At 54.9% G+C, this 25,726-nt stretch overlaps 1 protein-coding gene across 1 annotated transcript in view; it reads right to left on the minus strand.

The window, feature by feature from the left end:
• B4GALNT3 (beta-1,4-N-acetyl-galactosaminyltransferase 3) overlaps positions 1-25,726 on the minus strand; it is a 101,125-nt gene that overhangs the window by 3,170 nt on the left and 72,229 nt on the right. Inside the window, exons 2-19 of the mRNA XM_025400963.1 lie at positions 23,880-23,983; positions 22,836-22,913; positions 15,875-15,970; positions 15,336-15,426; positions 14,840-14,940; positions 13,776-13,843; positions 12,062-12,140; positions 11,867-11,933; positions 10,328-10,471; positions 9,162-9,271; positions 8,058-8,158; positions 7,441-7,502; positions 5,957-6,755; positions 3,453-3,772; positions 2,577-2,730; positions 2,253-2,325; positions 1,683-1,836; positions 933-1,059 (exon numbers count right to left, since the gene is read on the minus strand). Of these exons, the coding sequence (XP_025256748.1) occupies positions 933-1,059; positions 1,683-1,836; positions 2,253-2,325; positions 2,577-2,730; positions 3,453-3,772; positions 5,957-6,755; positions 7,441-7,502; positions 8,058-8,158; positions 9,162-9,271; positions 10,328-10,471; positions 11,867-11,933; positions 12,062-12,140; positions 13,776-13,843; positions 14,840-14,940; positions 15,336-15,426; positions 15,875-15,970; positions 22,836-22,913; positions 23,880-23,983 (2,728 nt within the window). The remainder of the gene's footprint in view (positions 1-932; positions 1,060-1,682; positions 1,837-2,252; positions 2,326-2,576; positions 2,731-3,452; positions 3,773-5,956; positions 6,756-7,440; positions 7,503-8,057; positions 8,159-9,161; positions 9,272-10,327; positions 10,472-11,866; positions 11,934-12,061; positions 12,141-13,775; positions 13,844-14,839; positions 14,941-15,335; positions 15,427-15,874; positions 15,971-22,835; positions 22,914-23,879; positions 23,984-25,726) is intronic.

The following is a 25,726-nucleotide window of genomic DNA, read 5'->3' on the forward strand; positions in this document are numbered from 1 at the left end:
AAGTGTAGGGACCTGGTACCTGGTGGATGCATTTTGTCCTGCCTCTCGAGAAGAAGTGAGCGCCTTCGTGTCAAGGTTCTGCCCCCAGTGCTCCTGACCTTGCCCTGTCCACCTCCTGTAGACGCTGTTCCAGCACTTAGAGCCTTCTGAAGGGTACCCTCCCTTCTCCTTTGCTCCCTCCCCGTAGGCTCAGATCTCAAGGTGGCATCCTCTCTCTGCCCCTTCTCTTGGCAGCACATTTCTTGAAAAAGGAACCTCACACAGAATGGCCTCCGCCTCCTCACCACCCATGGCCTGGTGGCCCCGCCCAATCTTGCTCTCCTTGTCCACCTGCCAAGGCAGCAGCTTGTACTCTGTTCTCCTCTGAGGCTTTTCATCTCATTGACCCTTTCCTCCTGCTCCAAACCCCCAGGTCCCTTGGTGTCTCATGACTCGGCACCTCCTGGATATCCTCTTGCCCTTTAGTGGTCTCCACTGTCTCTTCTGCTGGCCCCAAAGTCTTTCCTGACCTTTGTCAGGTCTGCTTATCCATTCCCACAACTCTGGGCTCCCCGCTCGGCAGCTGAGGGAGGTGCACCACCCTCGGGCCGGGGAGGACGCAGTCTCTCCCACAGTGCCCTGCCTGTTTACGTCAGAACATGACGGTTTACGTCTACACTCGATATACCTGCTACACAGTGTACCGGGCATGTTAATTTTCACACCAACCCTGTGACACAGACAGAGGGCGAATCACACCCCTCTAATAGAGAAACTGAGTCCCAGCGAGGCCAGCGATTTGAGGGCGTCCTCCGAGTTCACTGCTCTTTACCACACACTGGGACTCCGCAGCCGAGGGGCACGGCCAGGCTGCTGTAGCCTGGCTGCCTGCCTAGAGCGCCTGAAGGGACGGAATTCCCAGGCCTCGTGGATGCCCTCCTCTTCCCAGTCACCTGTCCAGCAGCTCCCAGTCTTCCCCGCCCCAGCGGTCTCGGAACTCCTTGGTGTTCATGCCCCCAATCCTGTCCAGGTCAGACTTGTAGATGCCAAGCAGCCCGAACCCATTCACCTCCCAGTAGCCTGTGGACAGACAGGAGCTTCGGGTGAGATGAGCCAGAGGCAGGAGGAGGAAGGAAGGGGCTTCCAGGCCTAGAGCGTCTTCTGAAAGTCAGAGGCTGGGGGTGAGGGAGGCTGAAAACCGTCTTAGCTGAGCAAGTACTTCGCCTGTTTTGGAGGAAAGCCCCCTAACTAAGGTTCAGGGCTCAGCAGTGATTCCAGGCTGTGCCCACGGGCTGACGACGGCCCCACAAAGGGATCGGACAGTGGCAGCCACTGAAGACACAGCTGTGTGTCCGTTTACCTGCCCATTTCCCTTTCCACAGGCAGGGAGCCTACCTTTCCATCTTTGGATCCTCACAGGGCACAGCATCTGGCACACAGCAGTGCTTAGTACATGTGTGATGAATGAAGGAAGGAGAAGACGAGGCAGGAGGTGTGCACTGCTGCACCTGCTGTGTGGCTGTCAGCTCAGCCCAAGGGGACCCTGTCTAGTGAGTTTTCCAGGGGAGTGAAGGCCACAGGAGGGCAGGGTGGGGCAGGGGAGGAGGATGCTGACGCTCATAGATAGGACTGCTCCCAGCTCTGGAGTTAAAAGCCAAGATCAGACAAATCTTTCCTCCCTCCCCAGTCTGAGCAGGGCTCACCCTCAGGCCACTGGGGGGTGGCCCCACAATGCAGCCTCATCACCATGGGGGCAAAGGCCATCTTTCCCTCCACGCAGTGCTTCCGAATGGCATCGATGACTCCAGCTGGGAAGTGGATGTGGAGGTCACAGAGGAAGATGATGCTGTGCGGGTCCTGGGGACAGATGTGGGCAGGGTCAGCAGACCCTGCAGACCAGAGCTAGGAGGTCAGGCCACGCTCTAGAAGCCTCGGAGTCTTCCCTATTGAAATGATTCACAAACTCCCACAAAACCAACTGCTGGGCAGAGATCCACAGTGCTGAACATCGGAGCATAGTTCTTAACCATCAGAGCGAATTCTGACTCCTCCCCACTCTTTACGGGCTCCAGGGACCCTGGACAACTGGGCAAATGCTCCACTGTGCTCTGCTGGTCCCACCCCGGCACTGGCCTGCAGCACAGCAGGGAGGCCCTCCTGTGTCCTCACTCCTGTGCTCCCTGAGGGGCTCACCACCCCATACACCCCAAATGTCTCTCTACCTCTTAACCAGCCTTTAATTCCATCTTGCAAGCCCCATCCGGGCCCTTTACCTTCACGAGGTCTATGCCAGCCTGAAGTCCAGCTGAGCGTTCAAAGTTTCCACTCAGCTTCACGTACTGGTAGCTGCAGGAAGGGGAGAGAGGGCTGAGTGTCAGGACTTAGCTGTGGCGGTCCCCTGGAGGAAGCTGGCAGGCACAGAATAGAGATGATGTGTGCTCCCGAGAAGGGATTCTGGGCAGGTGAGCCGTCTGGGAAAAGTTAGAGCTAGGAATGAGGAAGGCTGGGCAGGACTCCTGGCTCTCCCCTGGACCCAGCAGCCCTAGGACTTTAGGACAGACGCGGCCCAGCCACCCCCTGGCTGGCGTCCCCCTCACCTCCGCAGCTTGGACCTCTTCAGTGCCGTCTCAACATCCATGTCCTCACTGCTATAGTCAGTGACGATGACGTTGAAGTGTGGGTCGCCGGTGACCTGGAACAGGTTTTCCATGTCTGTGATGAATTGCTGTACCCAGCGTGCCTGGTTCTTCACTACCCCAGGGGGTCAGGCAGGAGAGAGAAACACAGACAAGGCAAAGATGAGCGGCTGAGGCCTCCACTCCCAGTTCCCACGTGAGTCAGGAGGGCCCGTCGGACCTCGGCTGAGGGGACAGTGCAACTCTGCAAAACCATTAGCAACGCAGCACAGAGACACGAGGCAGAGGGAGTGCTCACCGGTTAAGGGGGCCTCTGCATCCTGCTCCCCACGCACCCTCCTCCCAGGCACGGGGGCCCACGAGGCGGCCTTGGCTGAGGCTCGTCGTCAGGAGCCCTGCCATGTTCTACTAGTGAAACCGTTACCTGTCCTATCCCCATCGTGCTATCTCCATTGTTACACCCCTGCCTGTTGTGTGTTCCTCCTTCTCATATAAAACCCTGCTAATCACTTCATTAAGTACCTCCCTGTCTTACTTCCCCAGACCAACGATCATCCCCCGTGCCAGCAACCCCAGTCATCACCCCCAACCCTGAAAGCCAGTGTGAAAGAGCGAGCGCTGGCCTATGAGGCAGGGTTTGTTTTCAGCACCAACATTTCCTAGCCACATAACCTTAAACTAGTGACTTTCCTGTTGTGAGCCTCAGTTTCCTCAACCATAAGGTGCTCTTTCTCAGAATGATGCTTATGGGATCAACTCAGCGAAAGCAGACGTGGGCGCTCCCGACAGTGCTAGGACCCCTTCCCTGAGAATGCCGAGGCTCGGCGCGACGCTCACCAGGCACAACGAAGTGGACGACGGCTCGGTGATTCCAGGAGAAACCCTGGGGCCAGCACAGCTTGGGTTCTTGGGCCCGGGTATTCAGGACCTGTCTCCGACGGCTGTGTGGGTCCCAGACCAGGCCTTGCAGGTTCCGGGCCTCGGCCTCCTCCCCACCAGCTGGGCTGATGCCCTGCCAGCCTCGCGCAGACACATACTCCGAGATCCGCACCACGCGATGGCCTTGTTCCAACAGTTCAAGCTCCAAGAGGTAGCGGCCGCCACGTAGCTGGTCCTGACGCTTCTCCACGTTCACAATACGCTGTAGCTGGTACCTCCTACGGCAGAAAGCGTGGGGAGGTTGAGTAACTCCTTTCCACACTGTGAGGGTAGCATATTGTGTCAGAAGCCTGCAAGGCTAATTGTCGGGAGACCCTGGTTTTTGTCCCAGCTTTGCCACTGGTTGGCTGTAGGGCCTCAGGCAAGATTCGCAGTCTCTCTGGGGTTCGCTGCCTCGGTCTTTAAAAACGTACCTACTGAACTGTGATGATCTCGAAGGTCTCTCACAGCTCCCAGATTCTAAGCACATGAGGTGAGAGGGGTCACACTGAAGAGGTTCCCTGAGAAACCTCCATAAAAATGGTCGCATCAACATTCCGTACGACAAAAGGAGTCACAAGATAAATGTCAGTTGGTTGTGGCTCTAAATCATCAGTCAGTAGAGAAATAAAAATCAAAACCACAAGGTGATACCATTTCACACTCCTCAGGATGGCTATCTAAAACAAAACACGATGCCGGGCGCGGTGGCTCACGCCTGTAATCCCAGCACTTTGGGAGGCTGAGGCGGGCGGATCATGAGGTCAGGAGACCGAGACCATCCTGGCTAACACGGTGAAACCCCGTCTCTACTAAAAATACAAAAAGTTAGCCGGGCGAGGTGGCGGCGCCTGTGGTCCCAGCTACTCGGGAGGCTGAGGCAGGAGAATGGCGGGAACCCGGGAGGCGGAGCTTACAGTGAGCTGAGACCGCGCCACCGCACTCCAGCCTGGGTGGCAGAGCGAGACTCCATCTCAAAAAAATATATAAATAAATAAAAATAAAAATAAAAAATAAATAAAACCAATGAAATGAAAAGAAACAAGTGTTGATAAGGACGTAGGAAAACTGGAATCTTCATACACTGCTGATGGGAATGTGAAATGATGCAGTGGATTCGAAAAGCAGAGTGGCAGTTCCTCAACATGCTAAACAGAGTTACCATATGACCCAGAACTTCTGCTCCTAGATATATACCCAAGATAACCGAAAGTATGTTCACATAAAAGCTTATGCATGAATGTTCATTGCAGTGTTTTATTTGTAATAGTCAAAAAGTAGAAACAACCCAAATGTCCTTCAATTGATGGAAACACAAAACGTAGTCTATCCACACAATAGCACATCACTCAGCAATACAGAGGAATCCAGCATTCTATACATTCTACAACATGAAGGAAACTTTTGCTAAGTGAACCTTCTGCTAAGCACAAAAAGCCAAATATAGAGGCCACATATAATATGGTTCTATTTGTATAAAATGTCCAGAATAGGAAAATCCATAGAGCTAGAAAGGAAAGTCGTTATTGCCAGATACTACTGGGGGTAAGAGGAGGAATGGGAAGTAACCACTAACATATACGGTTTCTTTTTTTTTTTTTTTTGAGACAGGGTCTTGCTCTGTCACCCAGGCTGGAGTGCAATGGTGCGATCTCAGTTCACTGCAACCTCCACCTCCCGGGTTCAAGGGATTCTCCTGCCTCAGCCTCCCACACAGCTAGGGATACAGGTGTGTACCACCGTGCCCAGCTAATTTTTGTATTTTTAGTAGAGACGGGGTTTCACTATGTTGGTCAAGCTGGTCTCAAACTCCTGACCTCAAGTGATCCGCCCGCCTTGGCCTCCCAAAGTGCTGGGATTACAGGCGTGAGCCACTGTTTAGTTCCTTTCAAAGGTGACGAAAATGTTCTGGAATTTGGCAATGGTGATGGCTGCACAACACTGTAAACACACTTTTAAAACCACTGAAAGGTACACCCTAGAATGGTGATTTTAACGGTATATAAATTTTATCGTAAAACATGTTGATTGGTTGAATGGAAGAACTCCAGTCAGGCCTCATGCCCCAGCCCTTCCAGCCCACACGCGGGGTCTTAATTTGCATTTTTTTAGTCTCTGTTTTGCCTGTTTGTCTATTTGCCAACTCCTTCCTTGGAGGAGGGGATCTCATCGACCAAGTCCTTCCAGTCCTCAACACATGTCCTGGGCCAGGCACCCAGGACTTCAGACCCTTGCCTAAGGGTGGGACAAAGACCTCCCTGGTCAAGATCCTCTCCAGGGACAGGGCCCCGGGCACTTGTCCTTCCCAGGAACCTGAGTTGGGGGTAAAGTTCCAGCTATTTCTGCAGCAGGGGGAACCCGCTAGCAGTCCCTAGGCCCCTGCCTTCCAGGCCAGCTGGTCCCAGAAGAGCCCTTTACCTTACCCCCGGCTCCTCTGGTTGAGCTTCTTCAAGAAGACCCGCGTGACCTCAAGAGCTTCCTGCTCCGGAAGCAGCAGGTTGCCAGATGTGTTACAGTTCAGATCGATCCAGTCAGTCCTCAGGGCTTGGAAGTCAAGATTCCGGGCACTGAAGGTCTGGTCCCAGTTTACTACCGGGTCAAACACAGGTACGTACTCGAACACCTCACTCATATCCTCTTCCTCTTCCTCTTCTTCCCCCTCTTCCTCTCCCTCTACTTGTCCTTCCGGGCCTGTGGCTGCCACCACTTCCTCCTCCCCGTGCCAGCCCCTCCCGGGGGCCGGAGGCTGCATCCTGTCACCCCATCTCTGCTCCGCGATGTACGACTCCACCTGGTTCAGCCACTGAGACTGCTCCAGAGTCTTCCTGGGGCCGTCACCAGCGGGCTTGGGCCGGGGCCCCCGAATCGGAGGCGGGTTCTTCGCAGGGTGCCCAGGAGGCCACGTGTCAGAATGAGGCGAAGCTCGGCTGGGCTCAGGGCTGGGTTTCTGCTTCCTCTTCTCCGGCTGCCGCGCTGGAATGTCGCTGGTCCTCCCCGGGAAGGACGCTGTGGAGTTCCGTTTGGAGAGGGGGGCCGGCAGGCCGTCCCGAGGCTGAGCCAGGAGTTTCCGCAGGCTCCGGAGGTGGTAGTCGGTGACATCTTGCTCTGGGGTGGAGGCAGGTGTCCGTCTTCCCTCGAGCATCCCGGCATTCTGGTCGTTGGAGGCAGGGGTCTCCTCAGCCACTTCTCCATACTGGGCCTGTTCTAGGCTTTCCTCAAGACCTGCTGTTAATAACAACCATTCCTCAGGTCAGGAGTTTCCAACCCTTTCCAAACAAGACATACAAGACAGAGGATGATCATACGTGTGATGCACCATGGGGCTCCAGACTGGGGCTGAATCCAGCCTCTAATCTATCACTTACTGTGTGACCCTGGGCAAGGTACTCAACTTCAACTAACCCGTTTCTTCATCTGCGCAAAGGGAATAATACTGCGTCTCCCAGGGGTGTGTGAAGACTGAGTGAGATAAACAGCATCACGTGCTCAGCAGGTGCACAGGCTTGGCAGGTGCACAGCACCTGAGGGACCCAACAGATGGTTCCAACCATGCCCTAATCCCCCAAGAAAGGCCCCAGAAGACAGTGCTTCTCTATACCAGAGCCTCCCAAATGGTGCGCCAGGGACAGTGATCCCCTCCAGCGGTCCAAGGAACCTCCCCCGGGCTCTCACTCTCCTCCAGCTGACCCCAGCATGCTGCTAAAAACAGTGTCATTTTCCACATGGGCCTGGATATGGAAGAGGCAAGAGTCATGCTCTCCACTCCCTTGGGCATGAAGGGAGAGGTCATGGGATTTGGATCTTGAGCTCCTCAGGGGCGGGGCTGGCATGGTCCAAACTTCCCCTGGACACAGACCATGGTCGCCCCTCTCAGTCTGACCTGGAAGCCTCAGCTGTCACTCTGTACCTGGCTGCTCCGGTCCCTGCTTCTCAGGCTGGTCAATCTTGATGTACTCCTGAAAGCCGAACCTGCAGGAGGAAGGGAGGTGTGCACTGGCACGAGGTGTGCACTGGCACCAGGTGCTCTGCGGGCTCAGCCCTGGCTCCGCTGGAAGTCTCAGCAGGAGTCTGACGTTTTGCCCCAGACTAGAGTGGAGGAAGGAGGCTGGGTGAGCGGTGTGTGTGTGTGTGTGTAGGAAGGAGGCTGGGTGAGTGGTGTGTGTGTGTAGGAAGGAGACTGGGTGAGCGGTGTGTGTGTGTGTGTGTAGGAAGGAGGCTAGGTGAGTGGTGTGTGTGTGTGTAGGAAGGAGGCTGGGTGAGCGGTGTGTGTGTTTAGGAAGGAGGCTGGGTGAGTGGTGTGTGTGTGTGTAGGAAGGAGGCTGGGTGAGTGAGTGGTGTGTGTGTGTGTAGGAAGGAGGCTGGGTGAGCGGTGTGTGTCTGTGTGTGTGTGTGTAGTACTCAGAAGAACAAGAGCCAAGACTCGTTGGGCTGGGATGCCACCACGGCCACTCTGGTCCAGGCGCTCCCCTGGCTCCTGCAGAGCCTCCTGCAAAGCCACCTCCTTCCCCACTCAGTGTGTCTCACCTGTCTTGGTAGTAGGCGTTTTCCTGGTAGAAGCATCTATTGTGGGTCTCCATGTGGCTCAGGCGGGTGTAGTCATTGGGGTAAACAAAAGACAGATGAACCTGGAAGCGGAAGATCAGCAGCAGGAGTCAGGGAGTGAGATCCTGGGAAGGCTGCCCTGCCTGGGATCACACAGGGCCGTGGGGGACCCGCCCTTGCCAGGGAGAGAGGGCTGCTCTGAGCGCTGAATGAAACGTTTGGCGATACAGATGGGGCTTTCATGCCACTCGTTATGCCAGCTCTCCTGGGCTCTGTGGACCAAATGCAACCCAAGTCAAGCCCCTGGTCCACATATCTCCTGAACCAGCTCCCATCCCTCAGCTTCAGCCAAAACCATTCCTTCCTCCCTCTGACACCTGATCCTCTCCTGAAACCTCTGAGCCTTTACCTGTAACCTCCCACAGTCCTAGAACAACCCCTCTTCTTATTTACTTCACTGCTTCCTTTGCCCCCCTTAAGCATAGCTTGTGGTCACCACCACCAAAGAACTTCTCAATTACACCCCAGCCATTCTCTGACCTGGCGATGCCTCCTGACCTCTTTCTTCTGCCCTCCAGCTCTTCCTTACAATCGTCTCTAAATCTGGATGGACAGGAGAGTGGCCACCCTGCCCGTCTGGCTTCCACATGGGTTCCGGGTTCTTTAAAGCTAACTTCCCCTCCATAGTTCTTTTTCCCCCCGTGCCTGGTCTCTGGGTTTCGGAAGTCCTGCTGGCTGACTGGCTGGCGGGACTGACCAGGCAGGATAGGGTTGTGTGGTCCTCAGAGCAGGAAGCGTAAGAAGCCTCAGCCAGGCCGCCTGATATCATCACTGGGGCAGAGGTGGGGTGTGTGTGGGGGGCCTGAGGCAGAGCACCCACGAGCAGGCTCTGACGGACAGACTATTCGGGCCAGTCCATCCGGATGGGTGTGCAAGTTCTTCCCAGCCCAGGGACCTGTGAGGCCGTCCTATCTGGTGGGATGGGCTGTCAGGAAGACGGGACAGGCAGCCTCACCACCTCCCCTCCCAGTCACAGGCAGTGATCCCTCTGCCGGCCCCGCTCGCCACGACCCAGGCAAGACTTACAAACCGGAGTCCCTGGTAGCGCTGCAGAGGGAGCCCATCCACCAGGTAGCTGGGTTTGTAGGGACAGTCAGGCAGGACGTGGCGGAGACGCAACTTGGGGATCAGAGGCACTGAGGACAGTGGAGGAAGAGGAATGAGGGTGAGGGTGGGCCCGGAAACTGGGGCTGAAGCTTCTGCCCTGAGTAGGGCCCTTTCTGTATCCGCAAGGGGCAGCTGTGGTCTGCCGATGTCTGTGGCTGAGGCTGCCCCACGGACCTGGAGCAGGGCCGTTGAGGAGCACCCTGGCAGCAGAGGACTCAGGACACAGCCCCAGGTCCAAGGCACAGTTTGACTTTAGAGTCACTGCAGGGATAGCCTCAATAAGGTCTAGAAACTTCTAAGACGCCAGATAGGCTCCTCCCTCATGCAGGACCAATAACCAGATTTCCTCCCACGGGCTGAACATCCCCTTCGCGCCAGTTGTCATTTTTTTTGAGAGGGGTGAGGAGTAAAGAAACTTTGCCTTTTCTTTTCTTTTTCTTTTTCTTTTTTTTTTTTGAGACAGGATCTCACTCTGTCGCCCAGGCCGGAGTGCAATGGTTCAATCACAGCTCACTGCAGCCTCAACCTCCTGGGCTCAAGCGATCCTCCTGCCTCAGCCTCCCAAAGTGCCAGGATGACAGGAATGAGCCACCATGCCTGGCCATCTTTGCCATCTTTTAAAATGTAAACACTCCCAAGAGGAAAAACGCATGAGACTCTAACACTGTGGTGTCAACATTATTTCTCTCCTTGGATGACAAGAGCTGGAATCCAGTAAGAGGCAAGGACACGTGAGATTGGGAAGGGACAAGAGCTGGAATCCAATAAGAGGCAAGGACACGTGCGATTGGGAAGGGATGTGCGGGGGACCTTCCGGGTTCTAATTCTATCTCTTCTCGTGGGTGGTGGTTCCACAAATGTTCGCTCTGTCATGACAGGCAGAATTGTAAAATTACACGTAAATATTTTCACACGTATTTACATACTCTCTTTTCCGTATGCATGTTCTATTTTATGAGGAAAATAAAAGGTACTACGGTGTTTGGGACACTGTGACAGGTCTCTTAAGTCTTCTCCACCATCAGCAGCGGACCTGGCAGTGCGGCGTCCCCACACAGGATGCCAAGCGCTGGCTGAGGCCTTACCTCGGTAGAGGGTGTCCCGGGGGTCAGGCCGAAGCATGTCCGCGGGCGGTTGCTCATCCCTGGGAAGAGCGTTGGAGGAGCCCACATGGCTGGCTGCTGTCTGTGGGATGTGGCCCACCTCATCCATCTGTAGGAACGTCTCATCTGGGCGCAGGGAGGAAAGAACAGCAGGAGGCTATGGGGCCTGGAGCACAGCAGCCCCACTGCCCTTGAAGGGGAGGGAAGAGATGCAGACAGGGCTCCTGACTCCAGCGGCCTCTCTCTGGCTCCCGCCACAGCGGTGGCTTCACGATTCATCTCCCTTCGGCCCCCTCTGCCAGTCCCATGGCTGACCCACATGACTGTGTCGTGTACTTGGAAAAAGACACCTCTTTTTGAAAATGTGTTACTGCGGACTGCTAGAAATTTATCATTATGTACGCCTAGTTTATTGAACACTTACAGAGCACTTAATAATAAGCCAGGCCCTGCTCTAAGAATATCCCAAATATTAACCCATCTAATCTCTAAAAGCACCACATGCCTTGCGTACTACTATTGTTCCTAGTTTACAGATGAGGAACTTTGGCACAGAGAATCTAAGTCATTTGCCCAACATCATACAATGGATGGGTGGCCAAGCTGAGTTTGAAATCAGGTGATCTAGTTTCAGTGTCCAGGTTAAAGCAAGCCACAGAGAAGGGGGGTGGGGGGCTGGCTGCTTCTTTGCTCTCTGTCTCCCGGGTTCATGCATCTGTCTACACCTGCCACGGAGGCCTATGGATGGCATGTTTTTCAGTGGGGCCTCTGGATGGAGTCTCACTGGGGAAATGATATGAAATGGAAAATGCCACTGAAGAAAGAGGTCACTTCCTGCACACTGAAGGCAGGTGAAAAGGTTTCCTCTGCCCTGGCTATGGCTCTGCAAGAACCATGGTTACCTTATCTGTAAAACAGGGTTTTGTTTTGTTTTGCTTTTGAGACAGGGTCTTGCTCTGTTGTCCAGGCTGGAGTGCAGTGATCCAATCACAGCTCACTGCAGCTTCAGATTCAAACTCCTGGGCTCAGTTGATCCTTCCCAGTAGCTGTGACTACAGGCATGAGCCACTACACCCAGTTAATTTTTTAATTTTTTGTAGAGATGAGATCTCGCTATGTTGTCTGGGCGGGTCTCGAACTCCTCCTACCTTGGCCTCCCAAAGTGCTGGGATTACAGGTGTGAGCCACCACACTCAGCCTCAGAGTTTTTGAATCTGGTGTGAGCCTGACAGTCTCTGGACTCCCTTGAAGCTGTATTCAAAATGTTGTGTGTGGGTGGGTAGACAAAGGCATTTTTCTGAGGCAAGGGCTCAGAGAGCTTCTAGCAGGTTCTCAAAGGGGTCACTGACCCTGGGGAGTTAAGGACTCCTGGTCATAAGGTCCCACTCTTTTCTGGACCCCTTCATACCCGTGTCCCAAGCATCTCAAGCTTCCCTCCTCCCTTCCACCCCTGCCAAATCCCCCAGGGTAGGCTGGCCCCACCTGGCCTCCACCTCCAGGGCAGGGCCAGAGCCTACTCACTTGTGAAGAGGGACAGGGAGAGGGAGTCAATGATGGTGAACTTGGCTCCAGGGTCATTCCGTCGCCACTGGAAGAGAAGAGAGAGGGTAGATGCAGAAGGTGGGAGGTAGCTGGATTTCCAACAGGGGTCAAGGGACAAGGGGAGATGAGTGCCAGGAACTGAACTGGGAGAGGCAGGAGCAGCAGGAAACTCACCGCAACTTCCACGTGGTCGGTGCCCTCCTCATTCTGCTTGTGCAGCACCTCGAAGTAGTACCTGTGGGAGGCTGACAGGCTGGCAGGAGAGAGGGCAGGAAAGCAGAGCGCCATCTCCATGGGCCCCGGGGTCGCGGCTCTGTCCCATCCCCTCCCAGCACCTTAAACTTCCTCATCCCTTCTCCTTGCTCTTAGAACCCCAGGAGTTCACTGCCTAGGTTCGAGCCCCCACTCTACCACTTGCTAACAGAGTGAGCTGTTTTCTCTTGGTGACATGAGCATAATCAGAGTAACCACTCCACAGGATGACAGGAAGAACCCAAAGGACGGTAACAGAAGCCTTCAGAGCGCAGAGACTGTGGCAGATGCTGTTCTAAATGCTTTCTGTATGTGACCTCATGTAATCCTTGTTCGTAGAGGAGAACAGAGGCACAGAAGGCTTGGCTAGTTTGCCAGAGTCACCAGGTGATGAGTGGCAGAGGTGGGATTCCACGGCAGACCTGCCCCAGGGCCGTGCACTAGGTGCGGAGCTCCACACGCAGCCGGCATGCGAGCGCCCTTTGCAAGCGAGACTGTCTCCTTACAATGTTTAAATGCATTTTTATTGACACGTAATGCTTGTGCATATTGACACACGGTGTTTTGTTGCATGCATAGGATGAGTAAGGATCAGGTCAGGGCATTTAGGATCCCATCACCCACCTCGAGCACTTGGCATTCTATGTTTTGGGAATATTCCAAAGCCTTTTCTCCCGTTGTTGGGAAATACACAATACATCGTTGTTACTACAGTCGCCCTATTGTGCTGTCGAGCATTAGAGCGTATTCCTTCCTTCTAGCTGTGTCCGCACCCCGCCTCTCCCCTCTGCCCACCTCTCCCCGCCTCTCCCCCCTCCCAGCCTCTCCCCCCCCCCAGGCCACATCCTCCCGCCTGCGTCAGCACGCGCGGGCCAGCAGGGGGCGCTCTGAGGCCGGGCCACGCGCCCTTCCCCGCCAGCAAGAGCGATTCCTCTCCCGGCCGGGCCGACCGGGGTCACCGCGGGCAGCTCCCCGCAGCCGGGGCAGAGCCGTGTCCAGGCTGCCGTCGGTGTGGAGAAAAGGGGAGCGCGAGGACTGGGAGCAAGGAGACCCGTTTTCCAGTCCCGGGGGTCACTGAACAGCGTTGCGGGCCGGGCGCGGTGGCTCAAGCCTGTAATCCCAGCACTTTGGGAGGCCGAGACGGGCGGATCACGGTCAGGAGATCGAGACCATCCTGGCTAACACGGTGAAACCCCGTCTCTACTAAAAAATACAAAAAACTAGCCGGGCGAGGTGGCGGGCGCCTGTAGTCCCAGCTACTCGGGAGGCTGAGGCGGGAGAATGGCGGGAACCCGGAAGGCGGAGCTTGCAGTGAGCTGAGATCCGGCCACTGCACTCCAGCCCGGGCGACAGAGCGAGACTCCGCCTCAAAAAAAAAATTTAAAAAAATAAAAAAAATAAAGCTGTGTGACCTGCAATGAGTTCCCGCCTCCCGGGCCTCAGTTTCCCCATCTGTGACACGAGGAAGGTGGGCCAGTGGGTGCTGAGCCAGAGACCCGGTGGCCTCGAACGCGTGGCGCAGGCGGCCGGGGGGCGGACGGGGGGCGGACGGGGGGCGGACGGGGTCCAGCCCGGCTCCACCACCACCGGCCTCCGCACTGAGGCGCGCACGAGGCCTGCCCTGACCCTCACTCACCTCACCGGCTTGGAAATCTGGCTCCGAAATTTCCCAAACTCTCCAGGGGCCGTCCATTCCTTCCCAGTCTGGAGGCGTGGAAGGGAGAAGCGGAGGGAAGGAGGGACGCACAGAGCAAACAGGAGGCCCGAGGCGGTGAGTGCAGAGACCAGGAGGGAGAAGAAAGGAGAAAAGTGAGAAAAAGAGGGAGGAAGAGGAGCAAGAGGAGAGTGGTAGGAGAGAAAACAGAAAAGAGTGGAGGAGGGTGAGTGTTGCCCTCGCAAGAGGCGCCCGCCTTGCTACGAGGCCGGAGCAGAGCAGCCGGAGGGCCCCAAAGATGCTGCGGCTGGGCCCCCACAGCCGGATCGCCGGCGCCTTTCCCCAGCCTCAGACTCGCTCCCCGCGCCTCCCCGTCCGCACTCCCTGTCCCACTCCTCCTTACTCGTTACTCCCAACTCCTCCCTTTTCCCACTCCTCCCCCTCCTTACTCCTCTCACCCCCCAACTCCCCTCCTCCCTACACCCCCGTTCTCCTCCCTCCTCCCCACTCCTTCCCACCTTTCCCTCCTCACTCCCCACTTTCCCACAACCCCCCACACCTAACTCCCAACTCCTCCCCACTCCTCTCACCTCCTCACTCCTCCCCACTTCTCACTCCTCCTCATTCCTCTCACCTCCCCACTCCTCACTCCTCCCCACTCCTCCCTCCTCCCCACTCCTCCCCATTCCTCTCACCTCCCCACTCCTCCTCACTCCTCTCACCTCCCCACTCCTCCCCACTCCCCACTCCTCCCTCCTCCCCACTTCTCACTCCTCCCCACTCCTCTCACCTCCCCACTCCTCCCCCACTCCTCGCTCCTCCCCACTCCTCGCTCCTCCTCATTCCACTCACCTCCCCACTCCTCACTGCTCCCCATCCTCAGTTTATCCCTTCGTAGAGGGGTAGGGGTGAGGGAGGAGACTTCCTTTCCACCCCTTCTTCCCTGCTGTCACACCAGAGATGCTACAGTAATGAGCGGCTGCTGGCGGACTCAATGAACAGGCCCCAGGAACAGATGGGAGGGCCCGGGGCTGAGCTGGCCCTACCTTGCCCACACTGGCCAGCAGCTGGAGGCCTGAGACCTGGTCATCGAGGCTCAGCCAGAACTCCGCGTTGTCATCTGCAGCAATGGCAAACTGGATTTTCCCTGGGCAACGGGGAGAGTTTCCAGATGAGGGCAAGGAGGGCATCAGCATAAAAAGCTGGAGGCTTTTCCGAGTGTCTTAGCAATTAAATTCCCTTCAGGGCTGGATGCCGTGGCTTCCCTCTCTGTTAAGTGGGGGTCTCTACATCCTGGGAGACAGTGTGAAGACGGAAAAGACTTATAGAGAGAGAGGAGCTGGTTCCAGGCTACAAACCAGGGAGCGAAGCAGCAGCCTGTGGGAGCTGGACGAGACCTCAGTGTGACTCGATTTCCCCTCTCTCCCTGAGGGTGGACTAACAGGAAGTTAGTCCCGTCTACCCGTAGCCTTGTGTGGTGTTCTCTGGGTCCCGTGCAGCACTCTAGAGCGGGAGGAAGGATGGGTTTGGGGCTGGCCTCACCGTCAGTGAAAGGGTGCAGGTAGCCAAAGATGCGGAGGCCATAGTTGGTCCATCTGGGGGACACGGCCAGCTTCCTCACGGTTGTGCGAATCTATGCCAAGAAAGGGGAAGGAAACAGTTACCCAGAAGAGGGAAGAGGAAGTCGGTCCACCCAGGGTTGGTGGGAAGACTAGGAGGGGACTATGACAGGAGGGACCAGGGCTGTGGCTTCGTGAGTGGAGTGCAGGTTCAATTTCAGCTCCCATATGCCTCTTTGTCCAGGAGACTTGTACAGTGCACAACCAGCACAACTGTACATGGTGGCCCTGGGTATACTATATTGTGAGCCAGAGAGTCTGAAACGGAAATGATGCAGAAGATGAAATTGAAAGAATCCCTAGGAAGGAAACAAGGGAACTATTATGGGCAGACAAAAAGAGAGCTCAAAAGATAAAGGAGAAAATACAGACCAGAAAAGAAGCAAGGAAAGACGCGAGACAGAAGTGGGCAGAGGAGGCAGGTGTGGAGGGAGGTGGGCACGGCAGCCCTCAGGCACTCACGTGGGGGTACAGCGGGAAATGCAGGTTCCTCCTGAGCTGCTGGATAGAGCTGCCACACCAGTCCTCAAACACGTGCAGGTTGGCACGGCCCCGGAACTGCAGGGTGGAGGCACAGTGGTGAGTGTGAGCACCCCATGCCCGCCCCAGCTCCTCAGCTCCGGGAGGCTGGGCAGAGAGGGGCCAGTGCTCCTCTCACTGTGCGGGTCCGGCCCACTCTATCCCATTCCTAGCCCAGCACCTGGCACTTATTTCAGGAACCTGGTGCTGATGTTCACCCCACGGCCTGGCCTCGAGGACAAGGTCTGCTCTGGCCGTGCACGCACACGCACATACTCTCCCTGGTCCTCCCATGCAGGAAGGGGGCTGGTTTTCATGCCTCAGGCAAGGGGGGCAACGGTTGTGAGAGAATAGCTGAGAGGACAGGGAACTAGGAGGAGCCTGCTAGGGTCTCAGGGAAGACTTGCTCTCCTCCCCTCCCCGTCCCTGATGCCTGAGGAGAGGAAAGCTCCACAGCTGTCTGCCTGTGAAACCTTATCTACCCAGGGGTCTCCACGCTTCTGGCTCCCCTTGGGAAGCAGCTGGGAGGCACCGCAGGAGGGAGCTGGGGCCCATCTGGGCTTGCCAGCATCTCGGTCTCCCACAGCTCTCGGAGGCCTCCAAGACTCATTCTGAGCAAGCCGTTCCTGGGACAGCCTCGGGACAGTGCCAGTCGGGTCGGATCCCCTCTCTCCTCTGTAGGACTGGGCTTGAAGGCCCAGAGCAGAAGGCCCCCTTCTCCAGAAAGGGCTAAGGCAGGATCCAGCACTCTTTGAGTGGGTGGCGGGGCTGGAAATTTGAGAGGAGAGGGGAAGCGTGGGGACTTTGTGCCAATCATCCAGACAGTGGGCCTCGGATCATCCCATGTCCTCCCCTCCCCCAAGGCTTCTGTCCAGGTTGTGGGAGGTGGGGCCTGATGACTCCCTACTGGTAGCCTGCCCTGGCCTCCTTGCCATGTCCACCAGATAGCAAAATCTGGACTGCCCTTAGGAACTATGAGGGGACACCCAGATAAGAAGAAGTGGTGCAAGTTCAGCAAGAGATCTGCAGGAGGGAGGATGGGCAGGCGGGGAGAGGAGTGGGGCAGGGGATAACTCCTCAACAGGAGTGCCCACGGTCCCAGGTGTGGCTGGGAGGGTGGGCGCAGCCTCCGGGGAACACTGCCCCAGCGCTGGATCCAGAGACACAGGGGAACCTGTCTTCCCTGCCCTCCAGCAGTGTGGCGCTAACGGGGCACACTGGCCTGCTCAATGCTAGGAATGTGGGCCTTGGGAAGCAGCCGTCACTCACAGAAACCGAAGTGGGGGACTGGAACGGGTGGGAGCGGGAATGTGGGCTGGGTAGGTGGGTGGTGGGTTAAAGCTTCAAGGAAGGAAAGAATGGGGACATTGTGCGACTTCAGGGGAAAATCTTCAAGTCCAGTTTATAAGACTCAGCTGTCTCCTCCAAAGGCCTCCTTCTGCCCCCTCCCTGGGAGATACGGATCCCAGGAGGGAGGGCAGCTGGGGAGGGCACGCCACCAGAGAAGCCTGTTGTGTTCAGCCTGGAGGCCAGAGGCCAGAGGCCACGGGGACCAGGCAGGGAGAGGAGGGGCAGAGGGAGGCACTGGAGGCACTGGCTGGCCGCTCCTGCCTCACCCTCAGGGTCTTTCTTGCCCGAGCAATGAGATCATCAGATGCCACAGGCGGCCCCAGGCAGACAGGGTGGGAGTGTGGGAAGAGGAGCTACCTGCGCTAAGCCCAGGCCCTTACGCAGCATTAGGCTAGCCCTCAAACCATGCTGCACCCACTCTCAGGCTGTAGGTGGGGGTCTCTGAGGGGCCAGTGGGCACCCTCTTCCTCCCTGGGCCTGGGATGAGAACCCCCCCGCTCCCCAAAGATTTGTGTCCCTCTGAGTTTTGGAGGCTTTGTATCTGGCGGGGACGTGGGACTCCAGCACACCAGCCCTGCCCTCTGCCCACTCGCTCCACTGTCCAGCAGTGACTAAGGCCCAGGGAGGAGCACTGGTCACTCCAAGTGCCAGAGCATGTCTATGGCCAATGGTGGTTTTGAAACTTCCAAAGTTCCAAGTACAGGAGAAGGTATCTGTTGGAACCGTGTCATTTTAAGGGTGAGGACACTGAAGCTCAGAGAGGTAAAATGACTCCCCAAGGACACATAGCAAGTAACCCTTGGGGAAGGGGAGGGCATCATGCAGGGGTGTGGGCCACACAGGAATATCCACTGCCCCTGCTGGGCCCTCACTCGGCCGCAGCAGAGCCTCCACCTGGATCTCGGCTTCTCCCCCACACGGAGCCCTCACTGCCTCCAAAACGGTCGTCCTGAAGCTCGGATCTGACCAAGTCACTCTGCTGTTTGAAACCTCCAAAGCTTCCCAGAAGGCTTCAGAACAGAGCCTCGCCCAGCACACGGAGTCTGACCTACCTTTTCCGCCTCACCTCACACCACTCCCTGTCACACACCTTTGCTCCACCCACACCAAACCCCTGTCTTTGCCAGAATCGTCCTGCTGTTTCACTTCTCCATGCTTTTACAAATGCGATTTCCTGATTGGAAGGCCCATTCATTTCTTCCTTACGTGGCAAACTCCTGCTCATCCTTCAAAGTTCTTCTCAAACAGTTCTCTCGGAGGCCTGCTATGAACAGCTCCCTCCCGGGTGTTCCCTGCACATCCTAATTATTTAAATGAACAAACACTTGGAGGAGCTAAGCCCAGAACAGCATGTTCCTCCATTCTATAAGCACTGAGTGTCTGCTCTGCACCCCTTCAAGATGAAAGACAGGTGGTCCTCAAAGGAGGCAGACACGTAAACAAAAGGGTGTCACCTGCGCCAGGGGCTCTGGCAGAGGTATGAGGTTCAGAGGGGCACGAAGGCAGGAGCCGTCAGCCTCCTCCAGGAGCACTCGGAAACCCCTCACAGGACGTGGGCTCTGACTGACCCTCTGCTTCCGCTCTACCCTCTGCTACTCAACCAGAGGCAAACTCGCAAGACCAAGCATACCTGGCTAGTGGTTCAGTTTTAACTCACCGGGCAGTGGGGCCTCCCCCGGAGGAACACAGCAGGGTGATTAGGTCACCGGTTCCTGCACACCAGGAACTCCTATGTCCTGTTCAGAGTTTCGAGGACTCCATCTATTTTATTTTATTTTATTTTATTTTATTTTATATTTCATTTTATATTATTTTATTTTAATTTTTCATCGTCCCGTCCCGTCCCGTCCCGTCCCATCCCTTTATTTTTAAGGTCAGGGCCTCACTCCACTGCCCAGGCTGGAGTGTAGTGGCACAATCATGGCTCTCTGCAGCCTCAAACTCCTGGCCTCAAGCAATCCTTTCTCCTCAGTTGCCCAAGTAGCTGTAACTACAGGTGCAAGGCACTACACCTGGCTAATTTTTTTATTTAGTAGAAATGGGGTCTCCCTATGTTGTCCAGGGTGGTCTCAAACTTCTGGCCTCAAGCGATCCTCTCGTCTTGGCCTCCCAAAGTGCTGGCATTACAGGTGTGAGCCACCACACCCAGCCTTGAATTGTACACTTTAAATGGGTGAAATGTACAGTATGTGAATTACAGTTCCATAAAGCTGTTTTTTTTAAAAAAAAAAATAAATAAAAGGAAAGGCTGAGAACAGGAAGGAGCCTGTGTCACAGCTCTGTCCACAAAAGACAGACGTTGCCTTCTCAAAGCCTGTGTGAACAACCCATGAAAACTCTGATCTCACTTGCTTTGATCTGACTTTGTACTCACCAAATTTCTTTCTTGTAACTATTTTGGGTTTTGGGAGTGGCCTGGCTGGCAGACACAGCATTTTGGTGAATGGAGCAGTGTATTTACCAAAACATGAACAGACTGTCACCGGGGTGTGTTAATGAGTGTCTTGGGATCCGTGTCGGTGTGAGAAGTTTTGAAACAGTCAATCCATGAAGCCCAGGCCCCTAGCCATCCAGTCTGATCAGTCGGCCTCTGATGCACCAAGTCAAACGTCTGAGGCCGCTGAGTCTCCAGAGTGACTTCTGGCCCCAGAGACCCTGGGCTGCCAGCCAAAGCCCGGGGCAGGGAAGCAGTGAAAGAGGAAGCCATTGTCATCTTCCTCATCTCCTGCCCTTGCTCACCTTTACAGCAGGGCCCTGCACTAACTCTGTGACCCTGAGCTGACCTCTCTGGGCCATTATCTGGAAGAGGGACATCAGAACAGCCTGACAGCTCCTGGACACCAGTAGATGCTCAATAAATGACCTGTATTATTAACCTGGGAACCTCCTGCTGGCCAAGGACGGGCAAGGGGATGGGAACAGAAGTCCCCACGATGTGGAGAGACCGCGAGGCTGGGCTGGAAGCCAGTTGGCACCATTATGCAGCTGTGTGACTGCTGTGTTGTTTGGCCTCTCCAGGGCCTTCCTTCCTTATTCTCCTCATTGATAAAATAAAAGGATTGGATCAGTGAATCCCTGAACATCCATGAAGACTGTAATGATGATTTTGTAAGCTATTTTTAATATTTAAAAATGGAAATCAGTCATTTGCCACCAAAAGGCCATACACACTTACTAAAATAGCCAATATTTCTTCTTCTTCTTTTTTTTTTTTCGGGGGGATGGGGGTCTCACGCTGTCACTCAGGCTGGAGTGCAGTGGCACAATCTCAGCTCATTGCAGCCTTAACTGCCTACACTCAAGCAATCCTCCCACCTCAGCCCCCCCAAGTAGCTGGGACCACAGGCGTGCATCACCACAGCTAGCTATTTTTTTTATTATTATTTGTAGACACAAGGTCTCACCATGTTGCCCAGGCTGATCTGGAACTCCTGGGCTCAAGCAATCCTCCCACCTTGGCTTCCCAAAGTTCTAGGATTCCAGGCTTGAGCCACCAAGCCCAGCCCAATTTTGATCACTATTTACTATTTGTTCGCTGTTTTTGTTTTATTATATGTTTATATATATGTTCTCGATCAGCAAAAACAAGTGGAGAAATTAGTTATTCAGGCGGGCGGATCATGAGGTCAGGAGATCGAGACCATCCTGGCTAACACGGTGAAACCCCGTCTCTACTAAAACTACAAAAAAAACTAGCCGGGCGAGGTGGCGGGCGCCTGTAGTCCCAGCTACTCGGGAGGCTGAGGCAGGAGAATGGCGTGAACCCGGGAGGCGGAGCTTGCAGTGAGCCGGCCGAGATGGCACCACTGCATCCAGCCTGGGCGACAAAGCACGACTCCATGTAGGCTGGATCACCAGACCAAATGATCTGTAAGGCAAGTTCTTTTCAAAGTACTATCTCCAGGTAGGGCGGGGCATAATTACCTGGTGATGTCATCTAGAGCAGGTGCCAGCATTGTACTCCATCCTCTCCCAGGGCTTTAAAAGGAGGCAGTTTCACCGTGTGGACAACTAACATCACATTCAGTACAATACCACCTCCTTCACTCTTGCCCCAGAGCAAGTGGGTGGACTGGAAATGAAACCGCCCAGGCTGAAGAGCTCAGTCTATGAGGTGTGGATAAAGACAATACTAGCCAGCACCACCCAGCCAAGAAAAGTCACCTGTGTCCGCAGGGCCTCGAGACTAAAGACACTGGGTTCTAAACAAGTTGTAAAATAGGAAACTCAAATTTAAAATTTTCACCCCCAAAGCGCCGTGCTACTTGGAAATCTTGGCATAAGGATTTATTTACTCAAGGTAATCTCGTGTATGTTAATTAACTTCCGAGCCTCAGTTTCTTCACCAAAAGAGAAAGAATCTGGGGCCAAGCCTGGTAGCTCACGCCTGTAATCTCAGCACTATGGGAGGCCAAGGCAGGAGGATCGCTTGAGGCCATGAGTTTGAGATCAGCCTGGGCAATATAGTGGGACCCTGTCTCTACAAAAAATATTTTTAAAAATTAGCCAGGCAATGGTGGTACACCCCTGTAGTCCTAGCTACTCAGGAGTTCAAGGTGCAGTGAACTATGATTGTGCCACTGTGATTGTACACTCCAGCCTGGGAAACGCTAGAGCAAGACCCTGTCTCTAAAAAATAAAAAACTAAAAGAAGAAACACCATCTATCAAAGCCTATAAAAATGAAAAGTATTATGATGGTTCTGATAACTTTTATTCACATGGAACTGCTTCCTGTACAAGTTTTCCAAAGCAGAGTTTCCCAGTGCATGTTCCTCAGAGCATTTCTATGAAAACCTAGAGCACTAGTTTCAGAGAGTACAGCAGGCATTTCATGGAAAAAAGCAATTCAATTTGAGACATGCTGAGCTAAACCAAGTTAAACAGACGGCTGCAGAACTTCCCATACTCTTTCATATGCTAATGTACATTTCCAGGAAGGCAAAGTAGTATATTACTGTTTTAAAAACGTATTTAACAATGGACTCTTTTCTTCATGGAATATCTTATGGGATTTAAGATAGTGGCCCAAGACAGACAGTTTGGGACGCTTATCTTGAAGACTGGGGATTGGCGTGGACATGAAAGTCTTTTAGCTTTCATGAGCCTTGTTTTCCCACCTATAAAATGAGGACAATGACACTGTTTCACAGGGTCGCAAAGCTGAGATGAGATGATCCGCAAAGCCTGCTGCGCAGTAGCCTTCGGCAAATGTAAGTGTTCCTTCTCTAAAGAGAGAAATCGAATCAACCTGGAATGCTTGGAGTGAAAAATCTGCATGAAACCGCTAAGCTGGATGCAGTCATGCCCACCTGTAATTCCAGCTCGTCAGGAGGCTGAAGCTGGAGGATTGCTTGAGCCCAGGAGTTGGAGACTAGCCTGGCCAACATAGTGAAACCCTTTCTCTAAAAACAACAGCAACAAAAAACTAACTACATAAATAATTTTAAAAAATTTTAAATTCACTAGTAGAAAGTTTTCCGTGATCTCTGGAATTATCTGTAAAAACTATTTTTAGCTCTCTCAAAGAGCAGGTACAGTAGAAATGCCCTTACCTCCGAGAGCCAGGGGACAGGCTTGTTCCACTTCAAGTAGCTGCTGTTACTGCTCCCACCTTGGTCCATTTCATGGTCCTAGTGGAAGAATGAAGAACGAACTTGGTAGGAATATTAGGATGAGAAACCGCGGGCAGGACAGGGTTCAGGCCCCTTGGAAGTGCCCGTGGGGAAGCAGAGGGCCAGGAGGCACAGTGCCTGTTCCCAGGGGTGACGGCTCAGAGCATGCTATTCACACCGTGTCCCTGGGAATACGTCTCCGTAGTTTCATCAATGCATGCTCCTCTGGTTCCTTCACTTTTCTGAATTTTCTGTCTTCCCCATATGGGAAAAAACTTTACCCTCATACGGTCAGGACCTCTTGAGGGCAGGGACCTTGGCTCCCTCTTCCTCCTTAAACCCCAGCTCTCTAGATTTGGGTTCCAACAAGGGGGAGCCCCTCGGGGACACCCCCAAACCCTCCCTATCGTGCAGGTCCACAGGCTCAGTTTGGCTGCAGTCCAGCTCTGGGATACATGTCTGTTCTAGGCTCAGCCTTGGGGCTCCTGGCTGAATTACACCCCAGTTTCTCTCATCTGCCTCCTTAGGGACCGTCGGCTCAAGAAACACTACAGGGAAATGTTTCACTACAAGTCTATACATATCCCAGCTAAGGGCAGGGAGGGGTGTCCATCCACCTCGTCGCCTCTGATCTCAGCAGCAAGCACAGCACAGCCCAGCCCTCACCCGAGTGAGAGGCGCCACATGCCACTGGTGATGGAGGTCACAGGCCCGGAGTGGTTCTGGCACGGGCAGACTGAACTAGGGCACAAGGGCAGACTCCAGAAAGCCAGGCCCCCAGTGGCACCCCAGGCTGGAGGAGGCTGGATGGACATCTCTATGGCTCAGCTAGGAGGTCCCGAGGCCAGACTAGGATTCTGGGGGCTGTTTCTCCTCTGCCTCTCCTCCCAGAGTAATGGGGGTTACCTTTAAGGCAGCTGGGCAGAGTACCTGAGGACCCTTGTTGAGGCCCCAGCAGGGACAGTGGACTGGCCGGCCACCTACCTCGAGGTTCAGCCTCTGGGGATGGTAGAACTGGAGGTGCGGATCCACAGCTGGAATGTTCCTGCTGGCCAGAGCCTTGGCCAGTTCTCTCCAGCTGCCGTATCCTGTGGAAGGGGAAGAGAGGAACCCTCAGGTCAGTGTAATCTGGAAACCTCACACATCTAAAAGATTTGGAAGGTTAATGGAGGGATTCGTCTTCCCTTGTGCTTCTCACCTCTCTTCAGAGGGTGGGTGGGAAGAGGGCGGGGCTGGGGGCAGGAGATAGCTGCAGATTGGCCAAGGTCCAGAGGGCAGAGAGAGGAGATGAGCTTACATCCCATCAGCCATCACCGCCTCCCAGAAACCAGAGAAGGAGCCAGTCCCGGTGAGCATGGACCACGGGACTCCCATTAGCAGCTCGTTCTCCCCCGGTTGCCTCTGGAGGCCAATTTCTCCCAAGAGCTGCTGTGGAGAGATGGTTGCGACAGGTGGTACACCCTTCCCTTCCTGCTCGGCTCCTGTGCCCTGAGCCCAGGGAACAGCAGGGGGTTACTAACGGGTGGGGAGCCCTTCCATTGATCACTGGGTTGCTGGATGGAGCCAGATCTGAGAGAGGCAGGAAGGGGTGGGCCTGGGATATGGTGTCTGTCAAACAAATTTATAAACCACTGGAGGTACAAGATTAGAGGCCCTGCGACTACTGGCGTCATCGGGAGGCTGCGTGGGGCTGATGCTGTCTGCCCTGAAGGCTCTGGGCCAGGTCGGCTTACACACATCTGGGAAGGCGAAAAGTCAAACCACGGCGAGAGGGAGGGAGGGAACAGGAAAGTGGGGGGTGCACACGCATTCACACCAAGTCAGGAGGCAAGGGCTGCACCAGGGTGAGGGCCGGGGAGCATCAGTCCGGCAGCTGGCCGCCGCTGACACTCCCAAAGGCTGGGACTCCCGTCTGAAAGGAGATTGCTGGGCTTTGAATAAGCAGAACCAAACTATTGTTAGTCACAAACCAGAACCACAGACCACTGAAAGCTAGAAGAGGCTTTCGAGATCACCTCGTCCTCTCTTTGAGTGAGGAAAATGGGACCCAGACTGGTCAAATGGCTGATCAAGGCTCACTCAGCAAGTAGTGGCAAGGCTGAGACGAGGACCCCAGTGTGCAGGTGGATTTCCACCGAGCCTCCCCTTTCCCTCCAACAGCTTCACCACGATGTCCCCAGGATGCTGTGGTGAGCACTGCTTGGAAGGAATTAGCCTGACAGTCCCTGACCCCTGGGAGCCAAGAGTCGACAGTAGGCAGAAGTGTCACAGGAACCCCTATGTGAGCACCAGCAGGGGCACAGACAGCCACGCAGACACAGACACAGACAGCCACGCGGACACGGACACAGACAGCCACGCAGACACACAGACAACCACGCAGACACAGACAGCCACACGGACACAGACACAGACAGCCACATGGACACAGACAGCCACGCAGACACAGACAGCCACGCGGACACAGACACAGACAGCCACGCGGACAGAGACACAGAGCACCGCCCACGAACACGGGCCTCACCGAAGGGGGCCACCCACGCTGTGCACAAGTGTTTATGTAACAGGCCTGGGGAGGGGGTGGGAACGGGGGCCGCCCGCTGGCAGGCAGGTGTGGGGTGAGTGCTTTTCTTACATGGTTATGCTTTGTGTGGGCCCTTTCGTGCTTGCTGAGTGTCTCACAGGCGTGACTGCGTCTGAACCTTCTAAGAATCTCCTGAGAGGCCAGCTCCATCACCCCATTTTACAGATGGGGACAGAGCGCTCTGAGCTTAAAGTCACAGAGCTCGTTGTTCTGCCGCCAGGATTAGAACTGAGAGCTCCTCTGTCTC

The sequence above is a fragment of the Theropithecus gelada genome, chromosome 11 (assembly GCF_003255815.1).
Source record: "Theropithecus gelada isolate Dixy chromosome 11, Tgel_1.0, whole genome shotgun sequence".
Lineage (NCBI taxonomy): Eukaryota > Metazoa > Chordata > Mammalia > Primates > Cercopithecidae > Theropithecus > Theropithecus gelada.